At 45.8% G+C, this 14,895-nt stretch overlaps 1 protein-coding gene across 1 annotated transcript in view; it reads right to left on the bottom strand.

Moving 5' to 3' along the window:
- Window positions 1-2: 2 nt before the first annotated feature.
- The window catches only part of ACO1 (aconitase 1), a 65,337-nt gene continuing 50,444 nt past the window's right edge, over window positions 3-14,895 (bottom strand). The window contains exons 15-21 of the mRNA XM_060609536.3: window positions 14,525-14,649; window positions 12,383-12,487; window positions 11,548-11,690; window positions 8,621-8,768; window positions 4,538-4,660; window positions 1,797-1,982; window positions 3-858 (exon numbers count right to left, since the gene is read on the bottom strand). Coding sequence (XP_060465519.1) covers window positions 745-858; window positions 1,797-1,982; window positions 4,538-4,660; window positions 8,621-8,768; window positions 11,548-11,690; window positions 12,383-12,487; window positions 14,525-14,649 — 944 coding nt within the window. The 3' untranslated portion in view covers window positions 3-744. The remainder of the gene's footprint in view (window positions 859-1,796; window positions 1,983-4,537; window positions 4,661-8,620; window positions 8,769-11,547; window positions 11,691-12,382; window positions 12,488-14,524; window positions 14,650-14,895) is intronic.

Below are 14,895 nucleotides of genomic sequence, written 5' to 3'. Positions count from 1 at the left end.
GGTTTGCTTGAAAATAGATTTAATCTTCTTCAAATTACAAATGTTCTAAGTCTCTCTCCAAAACCACCTCCAAAGTCCTCCTCTTAACTGAAAAATTTTCTGGGGACGATTTTCGAAGATAGCAAAAGAAAAATGTCACAATTTCTTTAGTGTTGATCCATCCAAAGGTACATAATCAAAAAATGTCAGTGTCTGATCTGAGCTGTCTGGATCATTCACTCTGAAGGAAGAAGGGGGCAGGGGAGTCACAATCACTACTGTGATCTGAAGTGGGACAAAGTTCTCATCTATCCATGTCAGTTAACTCTGGCATACTATGCATAGGCCAGGGAGTCTCAAGGGAAAGGTTTCACCGAAAAGAGGGGAGCAGAGCCAAACAGGAAAGAGGACAGGCAACACCTTCTGAGAAGACTTAACAGGCTGACAGTGAAAAAAATCAACATCCTGTAATCAGTTTCCTTAAAGACAAGCTCAGTTTTCCTTTTCTGGCACTACTGACATTGCCACCACTTGAGCTTCCAAATTCCAGAGAGAGAGCCAAAGATTCACAAAAATAGAGAATGCAGAAACTGCTCGTTTTGTGCCTGGAGGGATGGCACCAGAACACGTCCGTGCTCACGTGCATGTGTGCAAGGCGGCACCCCTGGGGGGAGGCCCGCACGTGGAGGGGGGTGCTCTGTACCAAGGGCCCGGCCGGCCGGTGGCACTTCGCTCCCTCCTGGTGCAGCTCCAGGTGCAGGTGACCTACTTGGCCATCTTGCGAACCATGTAGTTGAGGATGCCCCCGTTGTGGAAATAAGCAAGCTCCACGTCGGTGTCGAACCTCATGACGGCCTGGAAGGTCTTCCCGGTGTCAAGCTGTGATGACAAAGAAGCAGAGGAGAATCCGTGAGGGAGGAGGCTAGGCAGGGAGGGGCGCCCACTCACCCTGTCCTCAGGGCTGCCGCGTGCAGTCCCGGGCTCCAGCCCAGACCCAGGAAATCAGAAGCTGCATTTGGACGAGACCCCAGTGGACTTCTCTGCACAGGGAAGCATCATGGCGTATGAGTGATGGCGGTGACAGGCAACAGAGAACCAGGTCTCCTGGGGTAGCAGCAACTAACGATGTTCGGAATGGCGTTTTCTCTATTTACTTTGAGAGGGAGAGAGAGAGAGCACGCGCGCACCTCAATGTGGGGGCAGGGGCAGAGAGAGAGGGAGAGAAAGAATCCCAAGCATTCAGTGTGGGGCTGGAACTCACAAACCCCAAGATTTGTGCACCTGAGCCCAACCTGGACACTTACCAGATGGAGCTACCCAGGTGCCCCTGCATGGTATTTTCTAACCCTCTCTAGGAGCTGCGGGTCAAGAGAAGTCTCATTAAGGTGGTCCCATAGGCAGTGCGGGGCACTTGGCCTCACCTCACATAGGGAGCTGTCATTTTTACCTCTGGGCTAATCAAAATCTGGGGCCTGGGGTGAGGCTCAGGGATAGGGTGTGTCCACATTTTGATAATAAAAAGGTATTTTTGGGGTAATGTGACAATGTGCGGTCTTTGAGCTTCCCCCACCCCTCTCTGGGCTAAGGGAGACTGGGCCACAGGGGAGACAGCGGGGCTGGTTGGAGGGTAAGAAAGGAAGTGATGGTGACCACACGCATAAACAAGCAGTAAGTGATCAGTCAACAGCTGCCATCCTCCCTGCAGTCCTACTGAGTGATTTTCTTCCTTCCAAACTCTACTCCTTTCCTTCTGACGGGATTGATTATAAACACACAGCCCTGTTTACTTGGGCCCGGTGCGGAGAGGCTCAGCTTACCTTGACCTGCACTTTCATTCGTGGTTTGAGGTTTTCTGGAATGATGATGGTGTATCGTTCCCGCCCTGTGAGTCCCAGGATGTCTGCAGTCTCCCCAGGAAGATATTCGAGGGGAATCACCCCCATTCCCACCAAATTACTGCGGTGAATGCGCTCGTAACTCTCCGCCAGGACAGCTTTGATTCCCTGAGGAGCCAAGACAGTACTTTGGACACAGTTCCAGTTTTCTTTAGCTACAAGGAAACTTTACAAAAGGCTTCTTAAGTCTTCTCACACCTAAATTCTTTCTAAGTACCAACTGGTTGTTTACAATAAAGTTGCTCTCTAATTATAAATAACACAGTAGATAGTCTGAACTGACTGCCTATAAGTACAGGCCACGTGCAAGCACGTGAATGGATTTTCTCAATCCACCCTCCGCCAGCTCTGGGAGGTAGAGGCCATTATTGTCCCCCCTTTACCCACGCAGTCAGTGGAGTAACTGGTATTGGAACCCATGTAGTTTGACCACACACTTAGCTGCTTTGTGATACAACATCTCTTAGCAAACTTTCATCGTTATCTGGATTCTACACCACAAAACACCATAATCATTTCTATTTCCCTGGGATTTTGCTACTATAGGTGTAGACACAAAAGATTTAACCAAAAAAGCAACTTCCAGAACATACTATCGAGAAAGTAAATGATGTGCTGCTTTTACAATTCCTGTTTCAAGGACCGAATTGCACTGAATACAGTCTTGATATTAAGACTTCCTGTAAAGTACATTGTATTGGTGAACTAGAAGTGGCAATATACAGCAGTGCTCAATAAGCCAGGATCCTTGATTAACTAGAACACCCCACTCTTAAATATTAGTTAATTGTAATATAATATTAAGATACCCCTAAACGGGCTCTTGATACATAGAGTGCACTTTTTTTGAGGGGGGAGGGGCTGTAGGAGAGGGAAAGAGAGTCTCAAGCAGGCTCCACACCCAGTGCAGAGCCCGACTTGGGGCTCAGTCTCACGACCCTGAGATCATGACCTGAGCCGAAATCAAGAGTCGAACGCTTACCTCACTGAGCCACCCTGGTGCCCCTTTAGGGTATACTTTTAAGCCCCCCTGCATGAGGATCATTCTGGGAACTTGTTAAAAATGTAGGTTCTTTAGGCATTACCCCAGATCAGGACCTCTTGCAGGGAGCATGGAGGGGAGAAAGCTAGTGATTCTTGTAAGATGCGGGAGCCGTAGACACAAAGCACTGGTTCTCAAACTTTGCCACACATTCACATCACCTGGGCAGGCTTTTACAATGCCCACATGCAGGCCTTTCTCCTTAGCAACTAAACCAGAATCTTTGGGCATGAGATCCTGGCATAGGTATTTTTAAAAATCCCACAAGCGTTTCCACATTTAAAAATAAGTGTATAGCGGAAGAACAGGTTCTTCAGAGCAGCAGATATTCCGTCTGGATTTACGTACACGTATTCACTAGGAGGGGGGTGGTCCTGTGCACGTGCCTAGCTCCCGGCAAGGGGCACGCGGCACCGCAGACCGCAGTCGTCAGTCCCCCTCAGCCAGGAGCACAGCCCAGCACTGCTGAGCAGCCTGGCTTGGGCTGCCCGAACCTGGAGCCGTTCTGTACAGAGGTCTAGGCTCCTAGGAGCCCCTTGCATGCCGGTTCTCTTACCCTCCGCCAGCTCTTACGGTTCCCTCTCTGGCTGCGTGCTGTACCGGGTCTCATTTCTACCACCAGCTCCCAGCCTTCTTCCTAAAACCCTTTCCTCTTCTGTCATTTCTCCGGTTCTTTCTAGCAGCTTCTCAAAAAGGCAGGCTTTTGATATATTACCAAGTAATCAGAGAACATCCTCCTCCCACCCCCACCCCGTGCCAGAGCAAAAGGATGGATTAAAAAAAAGAAAAACACAGTAGGTGTGATGTTCAAACACATTATCCTGGACTTCTGGAGGGCAGCCTGCCAGACACCACATTCTTTACTGTAGACATCAACTTATTTAGTGGATGTCAACTTACTTAGTGCTTCCCAAGGCTTAATTTGCTGGAGCCATAAATCATTTGGATTGACACTGGCTATGGCGTATCACCCAACCCCGAGAATTAAAGCTGAGTTGCAAGGCTCTTCCAGCAAATGCTCAGGAGGTAAAAGCTGCCTGCTCCCTGCATGGCCCCTCCATGGGGACGCCGCCAGAGGGTCAGGCCCTGAAATGGTAGAAGGTTCTAAAGAGCTGCCTGTCTATATCCAGAGAGCGCTGCCTTTTCCCTCCGGAGTCTACAAGCTGATTCACGGGCAGTGAGAAGCGACTGTAAAAACGTGCGCTCCCGTGTGTGTCCAAAGCGCAGGCTCCTTACTTTCCCCTTCTGTGAACCTCCTGACCGACAACACAGGATGGGCCGCCCGGGCTTACTGCGCTCCTGGGACAACCGCCTGAGATACATTTCTGATCCTCAAACTGAGTATTATGAAAACCATGAAATTCTTCCCTACAAAACAAAGACATACATACACCCTTTTCAACAGAATTTCAGAGACTTCACAGACCCTCGTCCCAACTGCTCTACAGACACCCCAAAGATCCATGGTCTCCCGAAAATGAATAACCGATCTAAGGAACCAGTGCAACTCTAGGTCACCCTTCACTGAGTGAGGTAAAGCCAGGTCCACCATGAAGCAGTTGCACAAACATCACACGCTTTCCTGAGCTCGCCTGCTGGGATCTCTCTCCATCATACTCACCAGGAGGAAAGGGCCCTTGGCCGCCCAGTCCCGGGAGCTGCCCGAGCCATACTCTTTGCCAGCCAGCACGATCAGGGGAAGGCCAGCCTGCTGGTACTGCTCCGCGGCATCGAACACATCAAGCTGAGGAAGAGAAAAGGAAGGTTTTACAGATGCGGTAAAGGCACAGAGTGTGGACACAGGCAGTGGCACCTGGTAACTGCAGGGTCAGAAGGGTCTTCAGTGGCCCATGTCAACACAAAGCCAACAGAAACTCAACCAATCAGTTGTCTGATTTACAAATTTCCAATTAACTCCATCTATTTACCCCTACTGGTGAATTGTATATTCTTTTAACTGAAATGCCTGGTTGTTGTCCTCGTTTTAGAAAAACAATTCTAATCTTAAGGCACCAAGGGAAAAAAAGGGAAAGATCAGACTTTTTTCCCCCTCTTCCGTTGATTAAACAATTAAAAAAAATTTTTTTTTGAATGTTTATTATTTTGAGAAAGAGACAGAGTGCGAGCAGGGGAGGAGCAGAGAAAGAGGGAGACACAGAGTCCCAACCAGGCTCCAGGCTCTGAGCTGTCAGCACAAAGCCCAACGTGGGGCTTGAACTTACGGACTGCGAGATCGTGACCTGAACCGAAGTCGGACACTTAACCGACTGAGCCACCCAGGCACCCCTGATTAAACTATTTTAAAGCTTAAAAAACAGAGAATCTCAGCTAAACCTGGGATTTGACTCAGAGACTCAGTCACGGTCCCTTGGGAAGGGTAGCTAAACACAAAGAAGGTAACATGTTCTAAAATCATAAAAAATGCAAATTTTTATTAGCCACCTTTCTACATGGAAGTCAAGGCAGAGACAGTAGGAAGTAGAAGCCTCCATCAATAAAGGACAGGAGAGGACTAATATTTTAGTGTACATGAGAAACATCTAACACAAACAATTTCATGTGTTTTTCACAAGAACTCTGAATGTTCTGCGGAGCCAAGACTTCAGGAAGACGTGATATTGTTGCTCGTGATTAAGTAATGAAACAATTGTTTCTCCTGGCTACTTAAGGAAAAAAAAAATCCCTCAGAAGAGTGTTTCCTTCAAAAGAAGCTCTAGAAAGGTGTATAATCAAACTCCGAAGTAAGCTTTCACAAATTACTATTTTGGCGGGCTGCTGGCGCCTCTGGTTAGTTCTACATGGCCCTCTGGGAATCTGGGGAGCTTACACAGCAACAGCTCCCTGCACTCTCCCTCTCTTCTAAAGAAGAGGACATAAAATTTTGTTTTCTTCTATTGCTCCTCTATGGCTCTAGTGTTATATTGAAACCACCAGTTCTTCATTTCTCCATTTTGTTATCTACCAATTTCCTGCTTCAATGGGGATTTGGCTAACTACCATTCCCCTAGGGTCCCCTCTCCCCAACCTCCCAATAGAATTATGTCAGACATTTTGGGTAAGTCAGTATTTGGTATTTGCATTACTTTGACTATGTGAATGTTATTTATAGCTGAGTCATGTAATATACTATGATTTCCTTTTCTTGGCAATTAAAAAAAAAATCCCCACTGGTATTGTGTGTGTGTGTGTGTGTGTGTGTGTGTGTATGTGCGTGCACACACACTCATCTATTTCTATGTCCCTACCCATCAATGAATCCTCAAACACTCTGCCTAAAGTACAAATCTTCTCTAAGGACATTCAAATGTATCAGGAAGTATGTCATTTGTTTTTATTTTTGTTTATTTTCTAAATGTTTATTTTTTATTTTTGAGAGAGACAGCAAACAGGGGAGGGACAGAGAGAGGACAGCAGGCTGACCTGATGTGGGGCTCAAACTCACCAACCATGAGATTTGTGGATGGCTCAGTTGGTTAAGCATCAACTTTTGGTTTTGGCTCAGGTCATGATCTCACAGTTCATGGGATCAAGCCCCACTGTTAGCCTTGTGCTAACAGTGCGGAGCCTGCTCGGGATTCTCTCTCCTCCTCTCTCTGCCCCTCCCCTGCTTGCGTGTGTGCGCTCACACATACGTACTCTCTTCTCTCAAAATAAAGAAATAAACATTTTAAAAAATAAAGATGAAAACATCCTTTCCATGGAGGGATAACTCCTCAAGCTTCAGTCCTATTCCAATTCAGACGGATTCTTCTCTAGATGTGGTGCACTGATGTTATGGAAGAATCTTCCTTCACCAAAGTCCTGGGGATCCCTTGCATTTCTTTTCCTGGATCCTACATCTTCCCTTTTTGGCTTATTCCCTCATTTTGGTAAAACGCATTCACCAAGTCATTTCCTGAGACAGGGATTGAGGGGTATTTTTAAAGTTTTTGAATCTGAATATGTTATTATTTTAACATAGGACATGGAATCCTGGGGTGCAAACCAGTCTGTTTCCAGTGTTGCTCTGAGCACTTCTCATCCCCAGAACATTACACATAAGCTGTTTTTCTTGCTTTTGAAGTTTGTAGATCTTCTTCTTATCTCTGCTGCACTTAACTTCCCAATGATGTGACTTGGAGCTGTTCTCCCGTAATCATGTGGGCATTCAGTGGGTGTAATCTGGAGTCGGATCTTGCAGTTGGGGAATTTTCCTTGTGTTACCTCTTGAATATTTTCCTCTCTTCTCTTTTCAGCCTCTCTGTTTAGTCAGATGCCGAGCCTCCTCATCTCCGTCTTGAATTTTCTTATATTTTCTCTCTAATTTTTCCTTTGTCTTTCTGTTCTATATTCTGAGAGATTCTCTCAACTAACCAACTTTTCCTGTGAAATTTTTTAGGGGCTTTTTTTTAATTATTAAAAGAGCCCATATTTATTATTATTATTTTTTTATGAAAAGTCCTTTTTGTCCTCTGATTACCTTATACCACCAACAGAAAATCATTTCAGCACTCTGAGAAGACAGTATTTTTCTTGCAGTTTTCTTCTGCTCCCTGCATTATCTCTGTTATCTTCTTTCCCTCCCCACACCCTGTTCTTTGTGTATGTCTATCTTTCAGGTTCAAGGCTTGGCTCAAATGTCGGTTCATCTCGGCCTCCTTATTTCAGATGAGGCACTGAACATCTGACCAGAAGTTCTACGCCACGGCAGGACTTGTAAAAATAAGAGGGGTTCACTGTGACGGCCGTATCCCGGAGGCCTCCCAGTGTCTATAACTGCACGCCTTTTCCCCTTGGTCTCTTGGGCATTCGACCATTTAATTGTATTTTTTTCATTGAATAGTTTATCGTCCCTGTTCTTCACTGAACAAGTATCTACTGGGCACTGACTTTGTGTTGGGTCCTGGTGACTAGTGATTATCTGTGAAGAGTCTGCTTTACTAAAATATCATCTGTTACAAGTGGGGCATATGGGTGGCGGTAGACCACACTGACTTCGGAGCCAGACTCTCTAGGTTTTAATATCCACTTTTGGGATCTTGAAACACGGACAATCATGGTACCTACCTCAGAGGGTTGTTATGAGGATTAACAGATCAATATATACAAAGAGCTCAGAAGAGTACCTGGATGTAGTAAGTTCCATATAAATACTAGCTACTATTATTGTTAAGTAAGTCGGAAGGGCTATTTCTCAAGTAACTTAAACAGTGTTCAAGCAGCTTTGCAGTATCTGCTGGATGCCGAGGACGGACTGCATGTGTCAGAGAGTATCTGCCACATTATATGTGTCATTCCATTTAAGTGTAAGCCTCAGAGCCGGACAAGGCAAGTACCATTCTACTTTGCAGGTCAGAAAAATGAGGCTCAGAGAGGAAAATAACTTGCTGAATGAACGCTCCACAGCTGGTATGTCCGATTCAAAATGTAGACTTTCTCTACCTCTCACATGCCTCCCATCTGTGGCTCAACAAGTCCCGCTGTAACAGGGCCAACTCCAAATGGCTCCCATTAGGACCCTAGCAGGCCTCCGAGGGCCCTTTTTTTTCTAGTGGTGTGGTGAGTGAAATTAAATGCTACTAAAGTCATACAACAGTGCTTGTTGATAAAGAGCTCTGGAGACCTTAACCTGGAATTTCCCTCCTCAAATACCTGAACCGATGAAATTTCAGTCAGAGCCTGACAAATGCCGGCCTCTCAACCAAGCAGAAGACACAATACTTACAATTTCTCCAGAAGGCAGATGTATAGTCTGTGGTGCCTGCTTGTTCAGAAATTTGTTTAATAAGCGAATGTTGGCAAATGTCCCCCGTGCCATGATGGCATCGTTACCTCGGCGGGAGCCGTAAGAGTTGAATTCTCGTGGAGTCAAGCTAATAATGCAAGCGGGAGAGGAGCTGGCTTAGTGAACGGAACAAAGGTGAAACTTAACTTACATCAAGACAAGAGAAAAGCTACAGACCTAGATAGCTCTCTAATCTAATAAGCCTTGCTCTTCAAGGCAGGAAAGCTATTCCTAACATCTGCTGAGGAGAGTAGAGGCAGATGTCAGAAGTGGGGCACTGAAAGGCAGAAATCAACATTCTCCTCAGGTTAACTTGTAGTCTCATAAATCTGGGTAAAAAACCAGGAGGAACTCTATTGAGTATTTATTTTATTTATTCATTAGGGTAGCCTAGGGAACTTCACAAAAGATAAAACACTAAAAATAGGTAAGAAAAAGAAAACAGAAAGAATAATCAGTATAGGCCAGTCAGGTGGAGCCAAGAATGAGGGAAACACAAGGTACATTCTGTAAACTAACAGGAAGGAGATCTACTTCTCACGAACTCAATGTGCTGGGCAGACACACGACTGGCAACGTGGTTTACGATTTTCATAAGATAAAAATCAGAGCAATGCTGAAGAGGCAGAACAGCTATTCCTTGTCCTGAAATCAAAGAAAAATCCTGTCTGTGGGCCCCAGTGAAAGGACACTTTGTGACGGCAGGGACAACAGCTTACAATTAACACAGCAATCAGCTCCCTGGCTGTTTCTGAAAATGCTAGGAAGTGTGTCTGATGGTGATCTGATCTCATGATGAGATGTAATTTGAAGATTGAGAGAAGGTGTGAATGGGCTTTAGGAGTAGGTGAGCATATCTACAAACTCCTGAAATTGTATCTGGAATGCTGGGGATATGTGCATTTTTCTGGGAATGTACTGTATTTCCCTTCATTCATTTCCCTACAATTCCCATTCTCAAAAGATTGTCAACAATCACCAATCAAAAAAAGTATTGGTCACGGCTTGTTTCCTTAGTTTCTGTATTCAGCTTCAATCTCTGTTTCTCTGTTTGCTGTTGAATTCTTTTCTCCCATTCATTCATTCACTCAACATTTACTGACCACCAGTTATGGGCCAAGAACTATTCAAAGGGCCTAAGGTACACTGATGAACCAAACAGATTAAGATCTGCGCCTTCGCAGGGCTTACATTCTAAAAGGTGGAGACAAAGAAATCATAATAAAAAAAAGAGCACTGTTTATTAGTGTTACTAGAATGTGGTTAATAACTGAGGGAAAAAAAAAAGTAGATCAAAGCAAAGAGAACAAGAGCATGGGCAGGGTAACCTCATGGAGGAAGACTTGAATTGGCAATGGAGTTAACCAGGCAGATTATTTGGGGGAAGAGGATCCAAGAGGAAAAAACAGCCAGCTCAAACCATCAGGCAGAAAGGCGTTTGGCTTTGCCTGGAACATTTGATAAACAAGGCAATCGCCAGTGTAGACTGAGCTGCACGGATGAGGGGGAAGGGCAGGGATTCGCTGACACCTCTTGAATATCACCTGCCTGTCTCTGCTTGCTGATGGACGCTTGTCTCCCATTCAAAGTACAATCATATCCCTTTAAAACCTTACCATATGCGTCTGTGTATAGAAAGTTCCTGTACATTTAATACAGTAGTTGCCCCACATTAAAAAAAAAAATCTTGACATAGACTCCTGTATATCACCTCCGCTAGAGGTGGGCTATCTTCTTAAACCTTCAACACTCACATTTCTGGGGAACATGGAATAGTCTTGCTCTGCACATGACTGTCCCATAGGATGCACTAGGAGAAGGCAGAGACTGAGTGGAGCACAGTAGGAGGGGGATGTATGAAGAAAACAGGTCAGCTACCAGGCAAGTGCGGTGAGGGCAAGGCAGTTTTCCTCTCCCACTGACAAAACAAAACACAAGAAGGAAGGGAAAGGGAAGGGAAAGGGAAGAGAAAGGGAAGGGAAAAGGAGGGGGAAGGAAAGAGAAAGGAAGGGAAGGGGAAGAGGAAGATAAGGGGAAGGGGAAGGGAAGAAGAAGGAAAGAGAAAGGGAAAAGAAAGAAAGGAAAGAGAAAGGGAAGGGCAAGAGAAAGGGAAAGGAAAGGGAAAGGGAAGGGGAAGGGCAGGGCAAGGGAAAGGAAAGAGAAAGGGAAAAGAAAGAAAGGAAAGAGAAAGGGAAGGGCAAGAGAAAGGGAAAGAAAGGGAAGGGGAAGGGCAAGGGAAAGGAAAGAGAAAGGGAAAAGAAAGCAAAGGGAAGGGCAAGGAAAGGGAAGGAAGAAGAAGGTGCTGGATTTTGTTCTTCAGATCAGCTCTGGGCTTCATCCCTGAAGAAGCTGATTCAGGAGGTGCAGAGAGGAACCGGAATTTTTATCTCCCCAGATGATTCTTATGGAAAGTCAGATCTGGGAACGACTCCAATTACTATCGGTGTATTAGGTGACAAGAGATAATACTGGCATAATAGCTGTTAAAATCAGTCTAGACTGAAGGATTGGCAAATGGATGTGTCAGCCACTGTTCTCAGAAATTCCTCCTCTCAACCAGGACCTGGCTACGCACCTCAGGTGACATCCCTGCCGAGTGCGACACAGGCGGAGAGCAGAGCCCATACCCTCACGGCAGCCAAGCTGGGGCGGGAACGACAGCTGGGTCTCATGGGGACATTAGAAGGAAGGTCCCCTCCCTTGCTGATGGAATCTCCCAAGGAAGCTTGGAAGCAGCAAACAGAAAGGGTGACTGTTTTTCAAGCCTCAGCGTTCAGTGAAAACCAGACTCTGATTCAAAAGAGAAATACTGGCTTCATTCATTCCATTTCTGTCTTTTAGTCTTTTTTTCCCTCACTCACACTTACCCTCTGTTAGTTAAGTAGCGAGCAGCGGGGCTGTTTCTTGCAATATTTCCAGCTGGAGAAATGTGGTCAGTTGTTACCGAATCCCCCAAATTTAACAGCACATACGCATCCACTATAGACTTAGGCGGCTGGATATCTGAAGTCTAGCAAAGCATACAGCAAGTCAGTGTTGGCCCAGGTTTGCTCCAACAAGTCACCAAGGGAGTCTCAACAGTCACAACAATGGTCTGTGGACCTGAACTAGGGGTCCTAGTTTTGTCAGGGGTACTTAGAAAAGTAAGGTGAATTTACTCAGAACACTCACATCCCACCCTTGAAGGGAGGCAAAGTTGGGCACTATTCTGTCAAAACCAACAGGGATGCAGCCATAGGTGGCATTCTTTGTGTCCACATCCACGGAGCTCAGAAGCTGAGGACACGAGAATCCCGACTTCTCCTCCCACCCTCTCCCCACCCAGGGGGTCACAGGCTCCTGGTTCATCAGTTGTAGAGAAGATCTCCCTTGATTTCTGAGTATAAGGTTTAAATAGAACAGGCCTGGGGATGTCTTCCCGGAACAGTCAGTTCCGCACACTTTTCTGAGTCTACGTCCAGGTGGCACTGGAGCCCCAGGGTGTCTCTAACAGCCACACAGAAGCCCCAGACACAGAAGCTGTAGGCTCACTAGAGCCAAATATCCCAGCTTCTCAAGATTCTCCCAGCATCATCCGTTCGGCTTTGTACAGGTTTCAATGGAATGGGTGGACAAAGCAAGGGCACAGGGTAATAAAGTAGACCTTATAAGGAAACCATTTGGAAAACTGATTTTGTTAAACATTAAAAAAAAAAGCCATACCAGGTTTTCAAAGAACGGTGGTGACTTAATGTACGTTGATTTGGGATTCCAGCAATATAGCTTATCCGAGGGGGCTGCTAAGGCATTCCAGCTTTCATTCACAGTCTTTAAAAAAATACAAAAAGATGAAAGAAAAGCAAATCGAATCACATTCCATTCTAAGGAATATTTAACATGTAAGCAAAAAATGAATGTTCTAAGAGTATAATAAAAACCATCCTTAGCATAACACTGAGTACACCAAGTGAAATACATCAGAGAAAGATAAATACCATGGTTTCACTTGTACGTGGCACCTAAAAAACAAATCAAATGAACAAACCAACAGAAAAAGCAGAAGCAGACTGATACACACAGAGAAATAACTGATGGTTGCCGGAGGGGAGGGGAGGGGAGGTGAAAGGATGGGCAGAAAGGGGTGAAAGGGGTTGGGGGGTATAGGCTCCAAGTCATGGAATGCATGAGCCATGGGGATGAAAGGCACAGCACGGGGAACATAGTGGTATCGTAACAGTGATGAACGGGGATGCAGGGTAGCTACACTTGTGGTGAGCAATGAGATGTACGGGGCCTGAAACTAACGTAATTGTGTGTCAATTCCACTTCGATACAACAAACCCCAAAACAGTTCTTATTCCAGCCATACAAAAGAGTTCCTTTATACTAAGACAATGTCATGGCAAATAACTTAAAAATACATATGCACTGTGACAGGAAGCCCCTAAGACGGCTCCAAGGACTTGCCCCCACCTTTCTGGCATTCACACCCTTAAGCCATCCCCTCCTGCTGAGTGTGGGCTGAACCTAGTGACTAATTTCCAAGATTGGGTTATAAAGAGACTCGGCCTTCTGTCTCTCTCTCCCTTTCTTGCTTGCTCTGATGGAAGTCAGTACCATGCTGTGAGCTGTGAAGAGACCCACCGGCAAGGCAATGAGGGGGGCCTCCAGCTAACTGTAGGCAGGGACCTGAGGCCCTCAGCCCAACAGCCTGTGAGGCACATTATCCTCCCACAACCATGTGAGTGGCCTTAGAAGGGGGTCTTCCCCCAGCTGAGCCTTCAGATGAGCTCAGCCCCAGATGACACCTTGGCTGGAGCCTTGTGAAGGCAGAGGCACTCGGCTAAGCCACACTTGGATTTCTGATCCACAGAAACTGTAAGATAATAAATGCTGTTTTAACCCACTAAGTTTTAGGATAAATTGTTGGGCAGCAACAGAAAACTAATCCATATACAAAGTATTAACTTAAGAAGCAATAATTCAGACTGTACCAAAGGGGAAATTATTTACTCTCTGAAAATTTGGGGAAGTGGACATCCAGGTCACATGGACACTGGATAGCAAATGACAGCTGCTATGCATTAAAATCAACTTGAATGTCTCCACAGGGTCATTACCTCAGCCTTTGGAGAAATGCGTTCAACCCAACGCCCAACAAACTTGCTCATAACCACTTCCCAATGTGCAACTCGTGGGAGGGCACGGTGCGTGAATATGACCCCCCATTTGACCCTTCTCCCCAGACAGTCTGCTCTGTTATTTCAAACCCAAGCCCCAGTCAGCACTCCCTAAGGCACCCAACCACAGAAAGCAGAGAAAGAATAACATCCAAGGGTCTCCGCAAACGATACTGAGCCCCACACATTTTCTCCCTGTTTGTAAACTGCACAAAAAGTTTTATTTATTTCAGTAGTTTGGTAGTTTGGGGCTTTTTACTGAATGGGTTTAAAAAATTTTTTTAAGCATCCAAATAATTCTGAGGGTGCATTACACCTCTACCTCAGTGACAAACTCTAGTAGACATCACGGATCCTCAACCACAGTTGACACAATACCCAGGGTGTCTGAGGAGGGGGTGGGTTCGGGCAAGCTGGCTAGGAATCACACACAACCTAAGGCCTCTCTTCCCGAGGCTACTGCCAAAGCTGGGGCCTTGAGCAAATCTGGGAACATCTGGGGAGTGTGCGGTTTTGTAAAAATGTGAGTCTCAGGAGAAACGACTGAGAACCACTCCCCTGGTTATCTTTAGAAGTAAATGTTACTCTCCAAAGCTTCCACCCCATCAGCCTCAAGGTCTGCAGAGAGGCCACAAAGGAACGGCTTTCCCCTAAACGTGTAGGGGCAGGGTGGGGGGGACCTCACCTCTATTTTCTGGTAGACCTCCTTAAACATCCCAGGGATTACGTACTGACGCTCCACCGCCTGGATCTCGTCTCTGGTTGGCCAGATGTCTTTCAGAAATACCTGTTGTCCCTTTGCATTTACTCCTGGGGGAAAAAAAGTTTATTAGAGAAAAACTGAATTTAATACCCCATTTTCATTATCACATACAGTCAAATCCCGTTCTCCGTGGTAGCAATATTCTGTAAAATCCATGCAAACACTGAGTAGTGAAGACTCAGTCGCTGCCCCCAGGGGATGCGGGTTAGGCCCCTGAGGGCCTCGAGCCTAACGTTTTCGGCAATACATAATCTTGCTTTACATGTGCTTCTGCTTAAAGACACCCTATCTAA

Source organism: Panthera onca, chromosome D4 (genome assembly GCF_046562875.1).
Source record: "Panthera onca isolate mPanOnc1 chromosome D4, mPanOnc1 haplotype 2, whole genome shotgun sequence".
Classification (NCBI taxonomy): Eukaryota; Metazoa; Chordata; class Mammalia; order Carnivora; family Felidae; genus Panthera; species Panthera onca.
This window is presented reverse-complemented; position numbering and strand designations above follow the sequence as displayed.